Genomic DNA, 22,439 nt, shown 5'->3' on the forward strand with positions numbered 1-22,439 from the left:
ACTGTCATAATACTATACTCTATTTTCATCCAATTTGTTGGGGTTTGTCTATAAGGAATTAAGATTTCATAGACTCCTTTGAGTTTGTTACAAGCAGGATCATGCATTATATAAGAAAAGGACATTCATTTGACATAATTTAAAAATTAGATGTAATTAAACGATAGCAAAAAAAGTGAATTAAATTATATATAAAGTACGTACTATACAGGTATTCAGAGCAACCATCAAATCCTTCCTCTTCCTCTTCGCACTTTTCAGCTGCTGTTTCATGATCACTCAAAGTAGTTGCAAAAATGCAGGCACCTCGTTCTACCAGAAACTTAACCATTGGAAGATTATTACAAGAAGCAGCACAATGAAGGGGAGTCCTGCAAAGAAGATTCAAAAATATACAAAATTGACCATTCTGAAAGTTTTTGTGATGAAACATTCACACAGCACATTTTTTTTGCATTGATATTAAAAATTTCCTCAATTCTTCAATAGAAGAAATTTTAAAATACGTTTAAGGCTTAACAAGCTTTGTGGGGAAAGCATAAAAAATAACTAAAAATGCAGATCTCTCTCTCTCTCTCTCTCTCTCTCTCATAAATTCATTCAAAATTCTGCAAAAAAATGGCACATGCTCATTTGAACCTCAGAAGACAGATCAGCAGCATCTACTTCAGTGGTTCTTAACTATTATCAGCTGGATTGCAGATTAAGTTTGGGTGTCAGCTTTGGGACTCATGGCTTGGGTTTGAATTAATAATGTATTTTCTCTAATTACTGTTTACAAATTAAGTATGATGTTACTATTATTAAAATATAACTAACACTTGGGAAACTAGGTAATTTAAAAAATATTAATATTAAAATATGGTTAATAATTAATTTATTCATTAGTAGTAGTTTTACATAATAACTTTGGTAGCAGAAAATATACATATGAAGTGAAACCACAGCCTGCTAATTTGTTCAAGGTTAAATTAATACTTAAAATCAGCATATTTCAATCCATAACACTAAGTGAGCAGGAAAAAAAACATGCTTAAGTAGGGCAAAATTTAAATTTATCAAAGGTGATCATAGAGATCATACCTTAAACTACATGGTGACCCCTTTTTGGATCATGATCCACAGGCTAAGGACCCCTGATCTTTCTATATGAACCAAATATAAAATTCCAAGAAAGTCTATCCACTGAGAGTCAGATTGTTAAATACAGGTGGGTGGGTGGATGGACGGACAGACAGAGATGTGGTAAAGATAATAGGTGCTTATGCACATATACTAATGCGGCTAATAGCAAGGAAAAAATTGTGAGATCAGTGACTTTTCAAACAGCAGATGCTTGTAGTCTTTATGTTGTGCATTGCTATATAGGAAATTAGAGGCAGAACCTCCTTGTCCTTATTTACTTGCTTATAAGGTTCTCAAAAAGTGAATTGCTTTACAAATGTGAGTTGATTTGTAAGTGATTCTTTGCAGTTATTATGGTGAGACCAAGAATTGATCTTGCTATAATATTTAGTCTCGTTAGTATAATGAAACTAAAAATGAATAAACAAAAGAAAAAAAATGTAACAAAATAGAAATTTTCATGTTATATTAAAATTATTTATGAATGTGATAAATCATACCACTCAGTTTTAATTTTTAAGCTTATTATTCCATAATCCATACATATTTCTTTTTAATACATAAGATTTCCACTCACCATCCATCACTATCCTGTGCATTAACATCACAACCAAATTCTACAAGAAATGTAACTATCTCAAAGTGACCAGCACAGATAGCATTATGCAGAGCTGTTATTCCTTCATCATTAGCTGCACTTGGGTTAGGAACCTGTAAATGTAAAGGTTGGAACAATAAAACTTAAATTAACATTTGGTGTAAGTTTGTGCTTATGAGTTATGTTATTAAGTGTCAAACTAGGCATGCTGGGAAAATTTATCAACTGAAAAAAAAATTTTTTTTTAAATTTTTCCTCCATTAGAACTTTTCAGTTGTAGCATGGTGTCTAACAGATACCAATTTTTAATATACAGTGTAAGCTCAATATAATGTGGGTATCAGAAAAGTGCGTTATAGCCAAAAAATATTTTATAATTTTTTCCCCATTTTTTTTTTAACAAAAATACACTTAATAAATAAATACTTTATTTACTAATGTTTTATGAGTATACAAACTAAAAGACAAAGTATTAAAGGTTATATCATTCCCTTCACATTCTAATAATACAGTGCTGCTATGGACTTACATTTTACACACCCATTTTGAAATAGCCATGTAATTTAGTTGCTGGAACTGATGACAGTGTTTTATTAATACATAATTCTTAATAATGGTCAGATGCAATAATTGAAGATGTGTACTATCACTGATGTTCTAATCATGCCATTAAGATTTATTAATGTTTTCAAGCACTTTGTTAATTTCTGGTGCTTTTTCCTTACATCCGCATTATCTTCTGAGTCACATCCTGTGTAACTGGACTTCTGTTTGTCTATTGTCTTCCCACTGCTCACAGAGGGTGCAATTTCTTCCTCACTCAGATAATGTGCTGGAGCTTCTGCATCGACTTCAATCCAAGCAGTCAGATCATTTGCTCCAAGACTGCCACCAACAACATTACAAGCAGCCTCTACTTCTTGTTCTGAAAATGCTACTAATTCATGGTTATTATCTTTTCCAATACATTTTTTCCAGCAGTTTTAAATTGATGTTGAAATTACTTTCTCCCATGCTAATCCAATATTGTATTCAGCATCTTTCAGTGTTAATGTTTTCAGAAATTTTTGAATTTGAATTTCTGAGTTCACAACACCAGCAAGTATCTCTCCATGACAGTAGGCTTTGAAGGCTCGAATAATGCCTTGATCCATAGGCTGAATTAGTGTAGTCGTGTTCCTTGGCAGAAATGTAATACTGATCTTGCCTTCTTTTGATTTCAGGACATCAGCCAAAGGATGAGTTGGGCAGTGCTCCAGTAGTAACAGAGCCTTTTCTTCAAGTTTTTTGGAAAGCAAGTGGTGTCTCACCAGAGGTTAAAAACTCACTTTCAAGCCACAAAGCAGAAATATCAAAGCATTGAAGTATTTTTTTATAAATCATAGGTAGAGATTTTATACTGATTGTGCTTAAAACACTGGAGACTGACTTTTATTGATGCACAATGGCTTTAGCTTGTTGTTTCCAGTCTTGTGTGTGCACAGTAACACAATCAATTCTCTCTTGGTTAGTTTTCCCACCTGCTTTGTTGTGTTCCTTTTTAATATCCAATGACTTGTCAGGAAGAAGTTTACAGTATAGCACTGTTTCGTCACAGCTGTACAACTTTTTATCTCTGAATTCATCATCTTGAATCATACACCGATGAACCAAAACATTATGACCAATGAGTTGTTATGCAAATCGAAGCAACTGCAGGTGATTGGTTTGGTTTAAAATTTTTATGCCGCATTAGCAGCAGTGGCACAACTGCAGGTGAAAAACGGGGTGTGCGCAGGTTGGGACATGGTATATAAAAAAAAACACCTGATACTGAGCTCCGTTAATCAGTGTTACTCTTTTTTTTTTTTTTTTTTCCCAGATGGGAAAGGCAGCGGTCTTAAGTGAGTTTGACAAAGGCCAAATTGTAATGGCCAGAAGACTGGGTCAGAGCATATCTGAAACGGCACAGCTGGTGGAGTGCTCACGGTCAGCTGTGGTTAGTACCTACCAAAAGTGGTCTGAGGAGGGGGAACCCACGAACCGCTGGCAAGGTGTTGGACAACCGCGGCTCATCAATGCTCGAGGTAAGCAAAGGCTCTTCCGGATGGTACATGGCAACAGAAGGGCGACTGTGATGCAACTCGCCAGTAATTGGAATGCTGGCGACGGGAGTAATGTGTCACACACCATTTTCAGCAGGGTTCTGAAAATGGGGCTGCATAGTCGCAGGCCGTTCCAAGTGCCCATGCTAAACATGGTTCACCAACAACAGCGCCTACAATGGGCACGCGAGCATCGAAACTGGACCTTGAGTGATTGGAAGAAGGTCATCTGGTCTGATGAATCACGTTTCCTGTTGCACCATGTGGAAGGCTGGATACGTGTATGTCGTTTACCTGGGGAAGTGATGCTGCCTGGATGTACCATGGGATGAAAACAAGCCGGTGGTAGCGGTGTCATGCTTTGGGCAATGTTCTACTTGGATACCCTGGGTCCAGTCATCCATGTGCCGGACACTCTGAGGTCTACCACTTACTTAAACATCATTGCCGACCAGGTACACCGTTTCATGGCAACTCTCTTCCCCTCTGGCAGTGCCGTCTTTCAGCAGTATAATGCGCCATGCCACACCGCCTGGATTGTTCAAGACTGGTTCGCAGAACATGAGGAAGGCTTCCAGGTATTGCCCTGGCCTCCAAATTCTCCAGACATCAATCCCATTGAGCATCTGTGGTGTGTGTTGGAACAGCAACTCCGATCTGTGGCATCTCAAACCACAGACCTTACAGGAGTTAAAGGATCTGCTGGTTACATGTTGGTACCAGATACCACAAGACACATTTAGAAATCTTGTAGCGTCTATGCCTCACCAGGTATGAGCTGTTTTGGCTGCACGTGGAGTACCAACATCATATTAGGCAGGTGGTCGTAATGTTTTGGCTCATCGGTGTATTATGCAGAAATTCAGGAAACACTTCTGCTGCTGTAATGCAGATTCATCTACAAGACTGATCTAGGATATTCTGCGATTAGCCTCCCATCACCAAAACCACCCTTCAGAAGCTTTAAATATGTCATCTCCACTAAATAGCTTATGAATTTAAGTGCCTGTATTTTGAAAATTACCCCCATTTATTGGTACTCCTTCACTATGCTTCTGTAGAAACCACTTGCATAGCAATTCAAAGCCAATTTCTAATTAATTTCCCCCTCTTGGAAATACAGCAGTAGGATACAGCAGCATAAGTATATACAGTGTTCACTTTTTCTGGTTTCCAATATGAAATTGCTATGAATTAAGAGAAATTAATTTTTCTGAATTATGTAAATATATATTTTGTTTGGCATTTAACAGGCTCTCATATCCCACCTTATTCCTTGCAAGATATTTGATTGATGACACTGAGAGTTATGCAACTTTACATATGGCATTTGTTTTGCTGGTATCAACATTACTCTGATATTTAGCATTAGCATTAGAAGAGGCAAAGATGCAAGAAAGCAAGCTTATGCAGCACAAGCCAAAAAAAAAAAAAAAAAAAAAACCCCTCCCCATTTCACCCATGCATTCACTTCAAAAGTTTGTCTAGTTCTTCCTTGAATTTATTTAATCTCTCAACTTCCACAACAACAGATGTAAGTTTGCTCCAGCAATCAACTACCTGCTGGCTAAATGCAAATTTCTGAACATCTATTCTACGACTCTCTTTTCTCAATTTGAGTTTATGTCCCCTCAGATTCATAATCTGAGCAAGGGGACGAATCCCATCAGCATTGAGCCTGCTCAAATCATTCAAGGCATTATACACCTCAATCAGATCACCTCGCAGGTGCCTAGTCTCCAGACTCTGCAATTTGTTACTTTCTCGGTAAGAGCACCCCTTTGTTCCCCTCACAAATCTTGTTGCCGTTCTCTGTACTCGTTCTAGCAATTCTACATCCTTCCAAAAATGAGGCTTTCGGACCTGTACGCAGTACTCAAGGTGTGATCTGACCATTGGCTTATATAAAGGGATAATCACCTCCTTATCCCTGCTAGCAAAATTCTTGACAAGACCCCATGACCTGACATCATGAGGTCTTGTCAACTACAGATCTGACTGCACAATCAACCCCAGGACTTTTTCATTCTCCACTACTCTGAGTGTAGTACCACACAGTTGGTACATTTCTCTGGGGTTACTGCTACCCATATGCAGTACCTTGCATTTATCAATGTTAAACTTCAGTTGCGACTTCTCAGCCCATGTGCTCAACTTTTCTAGATCCTTTTTCAGTAGCATACTGTCATTACTAACCCTGCCAACCTTTGTGTCATCTGCAAACCTGGACATTAAGCCTGATATACCTTCATCAATATCACTGATTAATTTACAAAACAAAAATGGGCCCAACACTGAACCCTGGAGACTCCACTAATAACACTGGTCCACAAAGAGCAGTTTCCATTGATCTTCTCCCACTCAGCCATCCTTTATCCATTGTAGCGACTTGCCCTTAATGCCATACTGCTCCAATCTGTACAGTAGTCTTCCACATGCAACGGTATCAAAAGCTTTCCTGAAATCCAAGTATAGGAAATCAAAATTATTTTTTCCATCCAGTTCCTTTGTGACCACATCATAGTGTCCAATCAGATTGGTCAGACAAGACTTCTCCTTAACAAACCCATGCTTTGTCTGAATTATTACTGCAGTCTTGTCTAGATGATCCTGCAATGTTTCTTTAATCAGTGATTACATTATTTTCCTTAGAACAGAAGTAAACTAACAGGTCTGTAATTACTCGTGTCACCCTTTGATTCCCCTTTGTGAATTGGGGATACATTTGCACATCTCCAGTCCATGGGGATCTCCCCTGAGTCCAAAGATGCTCTAATAATTATGGCTAAGGTTTTCTTACTTCCTTTACTGCCTCCCTTAATATAACTGGATAGATCTCATCCACCCCAGGTGCTTTTCTTATGGTTAACTTCAACAATTTCTTCTCCACTTTCCTCTTGGTTATTACAAAGTTTTGATTTAGCATTGGTAGAGGCATATGATGCAAGAAAGCAAGCTTATTCAGCATCAGCCAAAAAAAAAAAAGGAAAAAAAAGCACAACCACTACTCCCATTTCACCCCTCCGTTCGTTCGAAATACCTGTCCAGCTGAGCCTTAAATTTGTAGGCTATCAACTTCAACAACAAGTGATGGAAGTCTATTCCACAAACCAACTGCCCGCTGGCTAAAGGCAAATTTTCGCACATCTATCCGACATCCGTCCTTCCTCAATTTGAATTTATGCCCTCTCAGGTGATTATTCTGAGCAAGAGGAAGAATCCCATCGGCATTGAGCATGCTCAAGCCATTCAAAGCCTTATACACCTCTATCAGATTACCTCGCCGATGCCTAGTCTCCAGACTCTGTAATTTGCAAAAATTAAGCCTTTCTTCGTAAGAGCAACCCTTTGTTCCATTCACTAATCTTGTTGCCCTTCTCTGTACTCGTTCCAGCAGCTCTACATCCTTCTTGAAATGAGGCCTCCAGACCTGTATACAGTACTCAAGGTGTGGCCTGACCAATGCCTTATACAAGGGAATAATCACATCCCTATCCCTGCTAGAAAAATTCCTGTATATCATTGACAAGACACCATGAGCTACTCTTGCAGCTCGTCTGCACTGCTCAGAGAACTTCATATCTGCCTGCACAATTACCCCCAGGTCCTTTTCAGTCTCTACCACTGTCAGCGTAGTACCACAGAGTTGATACGTTGATCTGGGGTTACTGTTTCCCATATGTAGTACTTTACATTTGTCAATGTTAAACTTCATTTGCCACCTCTCAGCCCATCTGCTCAACCTTTCCAGATCCTGTTGCAGCAGCATAGCATCAGTAGTGTCATTAACAACCCTGCCAACCTTTGTGTCGTCTGCAAACTTGGACATTAAGCTTGATATACCATCATCTATATCATTTATAAATACAGAAAACAACAATGGACCCAACACTGAACCCTGAGGAACTCCACTAATAACATTAGTCCACGTTGAGCAGTGTCCATTGATTACCACTCTCTGTCTTCTGCCACTCAACCATCCCTTTATCCATAGCAGCAATTTGCCTCCAATGCCACACTGCTCCAATTTGTGCAGCAGTTATTTAGCTTCCTATTAGAGTTGGATGAACTTCCACTTCCCTACAGATTTCCTCATGTGTGAATATATATGCAAAATACTAATTCAGTTTATCAGCTACTTGAGCAGGATCATCAATAGTCAAACTATCTATGTTAAGTGGATCAATCTGATTCATCCCCTTCCTTCTAGAGCTTACATAAGAAAAGAACTCTTTGCTGTTTTTCTTTACATCATTTGCCGAAGATTTCTCGTAATCTTCCTTTGCCTGCCTAACCTCCTTTGTGACACATATTTACTTTCCTAGTGCTTATGTCACACCAAACTGACTCACATCGCACTGTCCACCAATGTCAACTGGATGCACTGCCTTAAATTTTATGTATTTCTTAACTAACAGCATAACCCCTTCCAATGCTGTCTATCCTTTTTGTATACATTGTGCTCCTTAATTCCAATTCAGCATTCCTTATATCTGTGTAACACCACATCTCTGATATCCCAACAATATCTACCTTTGATTCCTTGACCAGCGCTTCAAATTCATCAAATTTATTTACTATACTTCTAGCACTGGTGTACATGCACTTGTTCTTACTCTTATTTACCCTAACACAGCCCATGTATTTACTTGTTTCATGATGATTCCTAGCAGCTCTTGAGATCCCCAGCAACTTGCCTTCCAGGCTTTTGCTCATTCCAGTAGAAGCAGTGCAAGAATCACTTTCAAGAATCACTGTATGCCCCTACCAAGCTAGCAGTTTTCTGACCCACCTAACACTGTCTTGATAGCATCAGCAAATATTCTTGCATCCTTTCTATTTAAGTGTATCCCATCTCTGTAGAAGCAGTCTCTCTTGTTAACAAACACAGACCCCAACCACGTAGTGCAAAATTACACAATCTCTCCAGAGCTGAATTGATTGACAAGGCTCTCATCATGTACTTCCTCCTATCATGTCTGGGCAGAATTGCAGGCATTTTCCAATTTAACCCTAACTTGCGGCTTCTTTTCAGCATTGACCTGTACTTGTTAAGTAATTCAGCAGGTCACGCAGATTTCACAATGTGGTAATCAGGAAAAATTTTTTGGATAAAAAGACGGCATTACCTCACTTAAAAAGTATTATTTGTTCATATTATCCAATATCATGTCAGAATTAAAGAACTTATTGGTAATGTGCTGCCTCTATGTGGCAGTCTTACTGGTGCTTGTCATTCAAATTCAACAGTTTATGTGAATTTTCTTCCCCACTGTTCTTGTTAAATTTTTTTTTACATTTTTTATTATAAGCTTATTTTTGTTCTGTATACCTAATGCATGGTTTTAAATTATAATTACAGCAGTGTAAAAACAGACATTATTAAAAGCCACATTCTGAGGGCCCTCTAATTCTATCCCCCCCATCTGAAGTCAGAACTGAATCAAATTAAAACTTCTGCTAGCTAATAACTGCTATTCCCCAACATTTGGTCCAAAAAAAAAATCCAGAAACCTATTCAACAACTTTCACAATTCCCTCCATCTCTCTCCAGCTATCATCCTTTCCTGTTATCCCAGCATTGGTTAGAAAGTGACCAGAATAATCAAGCTTTGCAGCATTTCAAGTGCATTTCCAAGAAAATAAAATGTTAAAACAGATACTGATATCTTCATTTTCTTCTCCACCCACCACAACTGGAAACCAGGGACATTACTTACAAAGTTAATGTAACAAATTTTGCATTAAGCATATGTTCAGGAAAATTGAATGCAGGAAGAGTACACTAATAATGCAATGTTTGGACACCTGCATTCAGATAATGTTCAACCAGTCTATAGACGCACATAACTCTTTCATTCTGCAGATTCTAAATTATTAAAAAGGAAAACAACACTAGGAGAAGAGGGGAGTTTTGGAAGCATTTTACATTCAGTCCACAGCATATAATAAACAGAAACAATGGGTATGTAGCAATCTCTCTTTGCTGCTATGTCTGTTCTCATATTTTCATAAGGAGAACTTCTATCACAAACTTCTTTACCTCTTCTCTTCCAGCTCCCTACATCCCCCCCACCTCCAGGTGCCTTCAAACTCCACAGTAACCTGTTAAAGACTGCCATATTAAACAGCAGAACAGTGAAACCCAAATGTTTGGCCAGATTAACATCAGTAAGAAGTAGCCAGATAGCTTCCTACTGTTGTTCAAAAAACAGAACGACAGTGGGAAGGTATCGGGTACACTGTCGTTTGAACAGAAGAAATCAGTCTGTCGTTTAGACAGACTGATTTTGTCTGTTCTGTCTCAGTTTATAACATGTAACCTTGATCTAAAATTGTTCTTTCTCAGTGATAAAGATTAGAAATTAAAGATTGCAGTATATGGTTCTTTCACAGCATATTTATATATTTTCCCATTAAATTTCAGTTAATCTATTAAAATTTAATATCAATGTTTTTACACAGTTCTTTTGTTCATATTCATTACTATATTCTATATAATTGGATCTTTTAAAGATCACATTAAGTTGTCATTGTGAGAACTAATAATAGCTACAACCCACTCTCAGACTACATAGGCCACAAACATTTTGTGATTGTAGCATAAAAACAGTATGTTTAATGACTAATTTAAATCCATTTTCAAGTCAAAGTTCATCCTCTAAAAGAATCTACTTAATTGACAATCACTGTACAGTTTCTGGTCACCACTTTGATGAGAATACAGGTTATGACAGTTAAAATAAAAAAACAAAAATTATGTTGGTAATAAATTACCTCTTGTGCTGTCTTTTTCACCAGTTCCAATTCACCCTCCAGTGCTGCATCTAGTAGAAGAGCAAGAGGATCAAAGCTTACCCTTCTAGGATTTCGAACTGAATCTGAAGTTTTCAGGTTACCTTTCTTTACCCTCCTTAAAGCTGCACTTTGATATGATGGAGTTTGTTCTACTAGTTCTACCTCAACATTTTCTAATGCTGCTGGGTCTTCTGAAAGGGCATATTATATAATTTCAATAGTTGGATTAATATTGAAATTGGGTGAATCAGAATATACTAGAGGTACAAGATTAAAACATGACAGCAGCACTTAAATATGGAAAAGAGCAAACTAAATCTGCAGGAATTAGGGAAAACAAATTATTGCATTACAAGTAAAAGTAACTTTGCTTTTAAGAATTATTGCTATTTATCAGTAATACAATTTAACCCCCCAACAGTTGTTTTGACATTGCAGATTCCATAGATGCTATTCCTCTATAAAAAAAAAAAAAATAGCTAAAATTGGACATAGCCATAAAGTACTAAGAAATTTTCAGGAGTTTACAGACTATACGGACAGTATATATTTATTTTATGCATAAAATATTCCCATTTTGACTAATTTTTGAAAATGGCCGGAACCATTCTTTTAATGGATGCAAATAATAAAAAAAAAAAAAAGGATAAATATAACTTTAGTTGCCTTGAAATAAAAATTGTGCACTCTCACATGCTGCAGTTTGCAATGTACATGACTGTCTTACTCCCACTATTTTTCTGTCATTAACAGGATTTCTGCAGTAGTGCAGAAATCCTATTATGCTTACAAACATGCATAATTTCATTTAGTACTTTTTTTGCCATTAAACTTTATAGGCTTGTAATTTATGACCTTTTGAGTCACTTGATATTAATTAAAAATAATGCAAAAAAAGTGAATATTTATAAATTTATACAAACTGTAAAAAATAATTTTTGGAGATTGGAAATCTTGGTATATACCCCCCCCTTTTGCTTCACACATACTTAGAAAAACAGATAAATGGTATCTAAGATATTATAAATAGAGACTTTTATTTGTAATTTTTTTTTATTAGTAAGAAAGGGAACTTATGTTTATCCTAGGTCTGCTATTAGACTAGCACAGCAAAAGAACATTACTCCATGCTATTATTACCTATGTTTACTGTTATAAAACAATATGAAGTTTGATCAAAGGTTGACTTTTTTTCCTAAAAAAAATTAAGAGTACATACAACATTCTTATAAGCAGTTCCCGTCTATTTGGTTCCGTGCAAGCATACCAGTGCGTTTGTCACTTCTGAAAGCATCAGTGACAGTCTTCTGTGAGCTGGTTGAGTTTCACCATCATGTTCTGTTGAAATGTCATCATATCTTCACCTTTAAGCTTCATTTTGAGTTTAAGGAAGAGAAGGAAAAAAAAAACACCTTGCAATCCCGCAGTTACGAGGTTGCAAGGTTTCAGTCAGGATCCATTTTCTACCTTCTTTTCCGCTCCTCACTTGATGACAAACTTTGATCGTTGTTTGGAATCTTGGAATGAATTTTGTTGGCACATGCTGAGATTTTCAGTCAAAATCACCAGGCATGATCCAAAGAAGATGCCCATTTCATCAGTAATTTTTTGAATGGTTAATCACCAATCAAACAAATTTTTACCTTCACTTTCATCACCGCTTGAAGTTGAAGCTTATCTTTGATAGATTCTTGGCCATTTTGGAGAGTGATAAACAACAGCTTTACTTGAAAAAGCATCACCAAGTGTAGTTTGTAATATTTAGAGAAATTTTTATGCTCTGTTTTTCCCCATTATTTACATTAAACTTGCTGCACACATGCTGTTCTGCTTTTGTATCCATTACAATTGTGGCAGAAACCTAAGACGTGCACTACCCATTTTGTTGATCTGATTTGGCAGAGTGGGAAGCAGCTTAAACAAGTAATGTGATGACCTCCTCTCATATACTTATGCATCATCTTGGCCCTGTGCCTTCACTGGATCTTTTATGAAAAATAAAGGCTTAGAACTTCATGATATGGCTTTTTAGTCAATTGTTTAAAGCTCATTTATTCTCAGCATCCTAATATACTCAAAGAGGTAACTACCATTAGGGGTAAAGGGAAGGGTTATTGCTTCCGTAAAGGCGACTACGATGGACTGAGACAGTATTTAAATTCTATACAGTGGGACCAACTGATGATGTTACCAACAGCAAATTCAAAATGGGAAGCATTCAAAGAACTTATCTTGGAAGCTACTAGGCTTTACATACCAACTAAGAAATATTGTTCAAGGTTTAGGCCAAAATGGATGTCAGATGAACTAATGAGGCATATGGCAGAGAAGAAAAATGCATGGGATACATACAAATTAACACATGACACAGAAGCCTATGATAGATACAAGTTGATATGCAACCAAGTTACAAAGGAGGTTAGGCAGGCGAAGGCAGATTACAAGAAATCCTTGGCAAGGGATGCAAAGAAAAACAGCAAAGAGTTCTTTACTTATGTAAACTCTAGAAGGAAGGGGATGAATCAGATTGGTCCACTTGATATTGATGGGTCAAGTGTTGATGATCCTGCTCAGGTAGCTAACAAACTAAATGAATATTTTGCATCGACATTCACACATGAGGAGTTATTCAGCGAGGGGAATGCCAGAGGTGTATTCAACTCTAGCAGTAAGCTACAGAATCTTGAAATAACTGGGAGTAAAGTGGAGGAGAAACTGTTGAAGATAAACACAAGAAAGGCACCCGGGGTGGATGGGATCTATCCAGTTATATTAAAGGAGGCAGCAAAGGAAGTAAGCAAACCCTTAGCCATAATTATGAGAGCTTCCTTGGACTCAGGGGAGGTACCCATAGACTGGAAATGTGCAAATGTGACCCAAATTCACAAAGGAGGATCAAAGGCTGACACAAGTAATTATAGACCTGTGAGCTTAACTTCTGTTCCAGGAAAATTAATGGAGGCACTGGTTAAAGAAGCACTGCAGGATCATTTAGACAAGACTTCAGTTATAGCTCAGACACAGCATGGTTTTGTTAAGGGGAAGTCTTGCCTGACCAACTTGATTGGATACTATGATGCAGTCACAAAAGAACTGGATGCAGGGAATAACTTTGATATTATATACTTGGATCTTAGAAAGGCTTTTGATACTGTTGCACATGGAAGACTGCTACACAAATTGGAGCAGTGTGACATTGGAGGCAAATTGCTGCTATGGATAAAGGGGTGGTTGAGGGGGAGAAGACAGAGAGTGGTAATCAATGGACACTGCTCATCGTGGACTGATGTTATTAGTGGAGTCCCTCAGGGCTCAGTGTTGGGTCCATTATTGTTTTCTGTATTTATAAATGATATTGATGATGGTATATCGGGCTTAATGTCCAAGTTTGCAGACGATACAAAGGTTGGCAGGGTTGTCAAGGATACTACTGACACTATGCTGCTGCAACAGGATCTGGAAAGGTTGAGCAGATGGGCTGAGAGGTGGCAAATGAAGTTTAACATTGACAAATGTAAAGTACTACACATGGGAAACAGCAACCCCAGAGCAATGTATCAACTCTGTGGTACTACACTGACAGTGGTAGAGAATGAAAGGGACTTGGGGGTGGTTGTGCAGGCAGATATGAAGTTCTCTGAGCAGTGCAGACGGGCTGCAAGAGTAGCTCATGGAGTATTGTCAATGATATACAGGAATTTTTCCAGCAGGGATAAGGAGGTGATTATTCCATTGTATAAGGCGATGGTCAGGCCACACCTAGAGTACTGTATACAGGTCTGGAGGCCTCATTTCAAGAAGGATGTAGAGCTGCTGGAACGAGTACAGAGAAGGGCAACAAGATTAGTGAATGGAACAAAGGGGTGCTCTTACGAAGAAAGGCTTAAGTTTTGCAAATTACAGTGTCTGGAGACTAGGCACCAGCGAGGTGATCTGATAGAGGTGTATAAAGCCTTGAATGGTTTGAGCATGCTCAATGCTGATGGGATTCTTCCTCTAGCTCAGAAAAATCACCTGAGAGGGCATAAATTCAAATTGAGGAAAGACAGATGTAGGATAGACGTGCGGAAATTTGCCTTTAGCCAGCGGGTGGTTGGTTGGTGGAACAGACTTCCATCCCTTGTGGTGGAGGTTGATAGCCTAAATAAGTTTAAGGCTCAGCTGGACAGGTATTTTGAACGAACAGAGGGGTGAAGTGGAAGTGGGTTTTTTTTTTTTTTTTTGGCTGATGCTGCATAAGCTTGCTTTCTTGCATCAAATGTCTCTACTAATGCTAATGCTAATGCTAATATCTCAATATTCAAAGTCCAGTTTACATTTGAAGTAAGCTACAGTCAGAATACCTAACAAAATTTCAAATTCTCTTGTACTGTAGTATCTTACAGTTTTCACACTTCATGTATGTGAGTTCCACATAATTCTGAACATTCTGAAGTAACTCAGAAGGCATTAAAATCCCTAATGGCAATTATAAAAACTTTTTTCATTTTGTCTTTGAAATACAAAAGTCAAAATTTTACCCTGGAGTGGGCTCTCCTGTCTCGAAACTTACAGAATTTCAATTTCAAGAAATACTCATGTGAGGAATTCTTGATATGCAGCAAGGTCCCAGATTCACTTGACATGAAATACTGATTTTATTATTTTCTGTATTTTCATGTGAGGTTTCAACAGTGTAGGCATTGGCAAGTTTATAATAAAGGAAAAAGTAGCTGCAAGCGTTTGAGGTTAGATCATATAAGAGAAATGATACAAACTGTAAGGGGTGTCTGGAAAGAGATAAATAGGCATGTTAGGAAATGGATGCATATAATAGAAAGCATGATTTCTTCACATGATAGGGTAGTAATAGCATGTGCAGCATTTCACATATACAGGTTGTTTCATAAAATATGGGTCATACTTTCAGAGGCTGAAAACAATTAAAAAGTTTATATAATCATGAACAGTTATGGAGCTAATGGCTGTTTGAATTTTAAAAAATGGCTGTGCAGTTTTAAATGGTAAAAAATAAATAAATAAATAAGTATAAGCATACACATACTTAGTAAGATGTTTATTCATAATAGGTTCACATTTGCTCGTTATCTATTATTTTATTAGTTTTATTATTTTTTCTATTGAAAACACCATAGCCATTTTTTAACATTGAAAGAATTGAATAGATGTTTAAATAAGCTTTTTCATTATTTTCAGGTATCTTGATTTGATCATGAAAGTATAGCTAACACATGATGAAACACTCTGTATTTATATGTGCATATAATGTCAGTAAAAAATATGGTGGTAATAACAGACATAGGGATAAACATTGAAAAGAACAACTATTAACCCCACTCATACTGGACAGATTGAGTGACATTATGAAACACTGTATTTATATATGCATATGTCAGTAAAAAATATGGTGGTAATAACAGACATGGGGATAAACATTGAAAAGAACAACTATTAACTCCACTCATTACTGGATAGATTGAGAGATGCTGTTCTATCCATCAAAAACAAACCCAGAATTGCTACAAAAATGTGCAATCTTGCTTTATGATAAGTGAGTTTGAAGTTGGACAGTAAAAGGATTATGACTGGTTGCGCCATGTGTTCGGACTGCTTTGGAAGAGAGAGTGGGAATTATAGAAGCCAATTCAGAAGAACAGTAGCCATGGAAGTATCTATAGAAAAGGCATGAGACAGAGTGTGAAGAGATTCTGTTAGAGATGAGTCATTAATTAGACTAACTGCCCTGTTTTGAATGGAATCTAGAAACGTGAGAGAGGTTTACAGAGCACTGTACAGAGCGAACAGCTGTTTGAAAGAAAACTAATACCAGAGCAAAAGAGAAAACCCAGTTTTTTAGATGCAGAAGAAACAATATTTGTAATGTGCTTATGCCAAGAGAGATTAGAAGTCAGGGTAATCCCCAATAGAGATATATGACCTTGCCTAGAAATCAGAGTGTCATTGAAGATAAGCATAAGAGCAGTAGAATCCTTTTTGCGAGATATAAGGCAAGACTGAGTTTTAGAAGGATTGTAATCAACTAAGTTGTCTTTGCTCCACTGGATAATTACCTGGAGATCAGCATTTAAGGAATTGGTAGTGGATATTCGAGTAGTTGAAGCTGATCGAGCAGGGCAAGGTTTCTCAAAATGGAAAGTGGAATGCAATGTGCTATCATTGGCAAAACTATGGATAGGATTTCCAGTCAATGGAAGAAGGTCATTAATATACAAGAGGAAAAGAGTGGGGGAAAGAACTGAACCTTGGGGGCCAGCATTAGTGAAGAAGTTAGAAGACAGAGAGCCATCTACCATCACCCTCAGTGAGCAATCAGAGAGAAAACTGGATAATCAATTACAAAAAACAGTTGGCAAACCATAAGATGGAAGCTTGTTTAGAAGCCTTTTATGCCAAACATGATAGAAAGCCTTTGAGATGTCAAGAGCAACTGCTTGTGTTTCACCGAACTTTTCCATTGACTTTGTCCATAAATGGGTAACATAAGCCAGAATATCACCAGTGGATTGAGACTGATGGAATCCATACTGGCAATCATTGATCAGATGGAAAGTTTCTAGGTAGTTTAAGAGTTGCCAGTTAATTGATTTCTCCATTACTTTAGAAAGAGTAGAAGTAATTGCAATGGGACGATAATTGGATGGAAGGGATTTGTCACCCTTTTTAGGAACTGGCTGGATATGGGCAAATTTCCAAGCAGAAGTAAAAACACCTTTGGAATAAGAAAGTGAAAAAAGGCAACAAAGAACAGGACTAAGTTCAGGAGCACAGGTTTTGAGAACAAGTGGAGAAATACCATCAGGACTTGGAGCTTTCTTAGCATCAAGATTTGTCAAAATCCTTCTGATGTCCTTTTGACGGAAGACCACAGGAATCATTGAATGGAGCGTGCTAGGAATGCTGCGAGGTGTTTTACCAAGATCATTAATACACAAGTTGGAAGAAAAATGGGATGCTAGCAGGTCAGATTTATCCTTGGCTGAAGTGACAACAGAACAGTCTGGTTTTGACAGAGATGGGAGCAAAGATGGGCAAAAGTTGCGGCCAATAGCTTTGGGAAGAGACCAGAATGTTCGGCTACCATTAGAGCAAGAAGCAAGTTTTGTACTCTTTGCCTGTTCAAAATCGAGTTTGGAGTGATTAGTAACTGCGTTACAATTGTTGTGAGCTTTGGTGTAGGCAGAAAATGAAACTGAAGAACCGGAAACAAGCCAATTACGATATGCAACACTGTTCTCTTGAACAGCCTTATCACAATTATTGGAAAACAAGGTTTAGATAAAGGATGAGATTTTAAAGTGGAGTGTGGGATAAAGCATTCTATTCCTACAAGAATAATTTCACTGACACGATCTGAGCAAACGTTGACATCAGAACTTTTGAAATAGTAGCCTGACCAAGGAAAAGAAAAGAAATCTGGCAGGTCATCCCATTTTGCATTCTTGTAAAGCCAATCAACATGAGGTTGGGAATAGCCATGAGATAAAGGCTCCATTGCAGAAGAGACAATCACCAAGTTCTGATCTGAGGTGTCTAAAGGGCCACTCACTTCGACTGTGTACTTAGAAGGGTTGTTTGTGAGAAAAAGATCAAGCATGTTGGCTGTATGGTAGGGATTGTCTGGGATTCTTGTAGGTAAATGAATAATCTGTGAAAGGTGTTTAGTAATTGCAAAAGCCTCAGCATCTCAACCAGATGGGTCGGTGTGACTAGAAAACGGAAGCCAGCTGGAGTTGTGAACATTAAAATCACCAAGGAAAATTACCTCACTGTTAGGAAAGTTGGACTGGAAAAGTCAACTTGCAAAGAGAGGAAGTTAAAGAGCTCCAAGTGATTAGCGGAGTTGGGAGAACAGTAGAGACGACAGATGAATTTGACAGACTGAGGTAGAGAGATTTTAAGCCAGAGATGATCGAAAAGAGGAGATACCAAATTACCAAGTCTCTGACAAGGAATATCAGAATGGATATATGCACAAGTACTACCTTTGAGGCAAAAGGAATCATACAGCGAATAATTTGGGCAACTGACATGAGCAGTAGTTGAATCAACTAATAACTGAGATTCTGTCAGAAAAAGTACAGGGGGTTTGGCAGACTGCAAGTGGAAATGGACATCGTTAAGATTAGAATTGAGACCATATATATTTGTGAAATGAACTAGGAAGTGTTTGGGAGGTTTAGATCTTTTTGCAGATAAGCTTACTCTATTAATTTGACAATTCATGGTGTATTCAATAGTAAGAAAAAGTGGGGGGGGGGACATGCTGTATGAAGTAATGAAATTTTTGGATATAGCGTACACATGGTAAGAATATACCCAGAACCTTGACATAACATGGCCTCAACAATGCCCCCCCCTGCACACACACACACTACTCAGACTCCCTCAGTCACTATCTGGCAGAGTAGAGGTAGCAAGATTATACGCTAGTTGATCCGGAAGCCTCCTAAGGAGTTACCAATAGGTTCGGTCCGGTGTACTAACTAGCAGCCGGCCTGCAAACACTGTTTTAGAGCTGTACCCTTGAAATGTAAGGAAGATTGGATTTCACCATGATATCTATCATAACCTCAAAAGTCATCAGTCATACTGCATGATGGAGAAGGGTTGCCGGAACTTAGCTCTGGAGACTAAACATGGGTTCCACCACTTCAAGCCTCCAATATGTTACGAGATTACGATATGAAGAATGCAATGAAAATAACATGGACAATTTTTGGAAACATTTTAATATTCAGCACAGTATAAAAATGATTGGAGAAGCTTGGAAAGAAATTTGTGTAGATTAATGAACAGCTCATGGAAAAAGTTATCCCTTGATTCCTTTCGTGAATACGAACAATGCAATTGACCGGGTTACAAAATGAAATTGTTTGGTTGGTTGTTGGGTTTTAGGAGCATCAGTGACGAAGACCATGTTGCTTCGTGCATATTGTCTGCAAATTGCATGTGTTCCGAGGGAAATTTTCTGTTCAGCAAGGATGAAAAACCCGAGTTTCCGGGAGAAAGAAACCATGCTACCCTCACCCGAGACGGACTAACTCAGCCACATTGTGAAAAAGACCCATAAAAATCCCACACCAGGTCTTTTCCACCTGGTGTGGGAATTCTGCCCACTGTGCTACCCACGAGGGCAAATGAAATGGTCTTGCAAAAGAAGCGGAGTTCCACGAAGTTAATGATTGGGATATTCAAGCGCAAACCACTTACAATTGAGGAGCTAGCAGAATTAGACCAACTACCCACAGAAGAATAGGAAGTTAAAAATGATGACCACCACAGGTTAAAGATTTGAAAATTAAAGAATTAAAGGAATCCATTGAGAAAATTGACCAAGCACTTAAATATTTTTGTGAGAACAATCCTCTTCATTATCGTGCAACAAAAGTTAAGCATGAATTTAAAGACAACTGAATGCTAAGACAAATTTTTTCTGAAAAAATACAGCAAAAAAAAAAAAAAAAAAAAAGTGTAACTTCAATAAACCTTTTTTTTTACCTTAAACTTACATTGTTCAACAAAGTATAAAAAAAAAAATGTCTAATAAAATAATTGTCTCATTTTTCAGTTCCTTAATTTTTTTTTTTTTTTTTACTATGTACAAGTACATAATACACATTATGAAAATTGGTTCCCGTTTTAAGTGGCTTTTTTTTTTTAAGTGGAATTTTCTGGAACCAATTATCCTTGGATAATGAATATCCCTGTACTACCACTTTCCTATGAAAAAACTGAGGCTGTGGAGCTCTGTGCATAATGTGCTCACACAGATCACAACCCTTGTTGATGCTTTGCTTTACAGCAGCGGTTCACAACCTTTTTTGCTTTGCAAACCCCTTTTCAATGTAATATTTTTTATCGCAAACCCCTTTCAACATAATATTTTTAATGCAACCCACTAAGCCTATATTCTCTGAAATCGCATAATATTTCTGAACTTTTATTACTTTTATTACTTAATAAAAATTATTATTAAGTATTATTTATACTTTGCAAAGCAGTTATTAATAAGTCCAAACTAGATTTCGAACAGGCTAAGAGTAGAAAACTTTCTTTTAGTCCAAATGGTAGCTGAGCATTCTGGTCTCTTGCCAAAGCTATTGGCCGCAATTTTTGCCCATCTTGTTTCCACCTCTGACAAAACCAGATGGTTCTGTTGCCACATCAGCCAAAGATAAAGCTGACCTGCTAGCATCCTATTTTTCTTCCAGCTCATGTATTGATGATCTTGGTAAATCACCTCCACCCATTCCCAGTACACTCCATTCAATGCTTCCTGTGGGCTTCCGTCAAAAGGATGTCAGAAGGATTTTGATGAATCTGATGCTAAGAAAACTCCAGGTCCTGATGGTATTTCTCCACTTGTTCTCTAAACCTGTGTTCCTGAGCTTACTCCTGTTTTGTGTCGTCTTTTTTCACTTTCTTATTCCAAAGGTGTTTTTTCTTCTGCTTGGAAATTTGCTCATATCCAGCCAATTCCTAAAAAGGGTGACAAATTCCTTCCATCCAATTATTGTCCCATTGCGATTACTTCTACTGTTTCCAAAGTAATGGAGAAATAAATTAACAATTAACCACGAACTCTTAAAACTATCTGGAAATCTTTCATCTGATCAACGATTGCCAGTATGGATTCTGTCAGTGTTGGTCCACTGGTGATATTCTGGCTTATGTTATCCATCAATAGACAAATTCAATAGAAAAGTTTGGTGAAGCTCAAGCCATTTCTCTTGCATTTCAAAGGCTTTTGGTTGTGTTTGGCATAAAGGTCTTCTAAAAAAGCTTCCATCCTATGATTTTCCAGCTGTTCTTTGTAACGGGGTATCCAGTTTTCTCTCTAACCGCTTACTGCAGGTGATGGCATATGGCTCTCTGTCTTCTAACTTGTCCACTAACGCTGGTGTTCCCCAAGGTTCAGTTCTTTCCCCCACCCTTTTCCTCTTGTATTTTAATGACCTTCTTCCATTGACCGGAAATTATATCCATAGTTTTGCTCATGATAGCACATTGCATTCCACCTTCCAGTTTGAGAAAACTTGCTCTGCTCAAACAGCTTCAACTTCGAGTATCCACTGCCAAATCCTTAAATGCTGATCTCCAGATAATTCTCCAGTGTGGCAAAGATAACTTAATTTCAATCCTCCTAAAACCCAGTCCTGTCTTATATCTCGCAAAAAGGATTCTTCTGCTCCTCTTCGATGATGCTCCGATTTCTAGGCAAGATCTTGGGGATTACCCTGACTTCTAATCTCTCTTGGCATAAAGCACATTACAAATATTGCTTCCTCTGCATCTAATAAACTTTCACTCTTGGCGTTACCTTTCTTCCAAACAGTTGTTGACTCTGTACAAATCACAAATCCGCCCTACCATGGAATATTGTTCCCACATCTGGGGCAGTGCCTCCAAAACCTCTCTCAGGCTTCTGGATTCCATTCAAAGGAGGGCAGTTAGACTAATTGATGTCTCATCTCTAACAGAATCTCTCCACTCTCTGTCTCATAGACTTTCTGTTTCTGTTGCATGCCTTTTCTATAGATACTTGCATGGCACTGTTCTTCTGAATTGGCTGCTATAATTCCTGCTCTCTCTTTCAAAGCAGTCTGAACACATGCCACAACCAGTCAACATCATTTTTCTGTCCAAGTTCAAACTCATAGAACCAACTTTTCTTCTTCCTCATTTATTCATCCAACTTCTGTTTTCTGGAACCATCTTACTTCATACGTATTTCCTGAAAATTACAATCTATAGAAGTTCAAATTTAATGTCAGCAAGTATTTTCTTTCAAATTTTGAACCTTCAACCCATGT

The 22,439-nt window shown here is 37.7% G+C and overlaps 1 protein-coding gene across 1 annotated transcript in view; it reads right to left on the reverse strand.

Moving 5' to 3' along the window:
- LOC150088656 (apoptosis-stimulating of p53 protein 2-like) overlaps positions 1 to 22,439 on the reverse strand; it is a 162,488-nt gene that overhangs the window by 8,652 nt on the left and 131,397 nt on the right. Inside the window, exons 8-10 of the mRNA XM_090370281.1 lie at positions 10,585 to 10,796; positions 1,703 to 1,836; positions 205 to 371 (exon numbers count right to left, since the gene is read on the reverse strand). Coding sequence (XP_090226407.1) covers positions 205 to 371; positions 1,703 to 1,836; positions 10,585 to 10,796 — 513 coding nt within the window. The remainder of the gene's footprint in view (positions 1 to 204; positions 372 to 1,702; positions 1,837 to 10,584; positions 10,797 to 22,439) is intronic.

This window comes from Mastigoproctus giganteus, chromosome 3 (genome assembly GCF_048544385.1).
Source record: "Mastigoproctus giganteus isolate SK-2022 chromosome 3, ASM4854438v1, whole genome shotgun sequence".
Lineage (NCBI taxonomy): Eukaryota > Metazoa > Arthropoda > Arachnida > Uropygi > Thelyphonidae > Mastigoproctus > Mastigoproctus giganteus.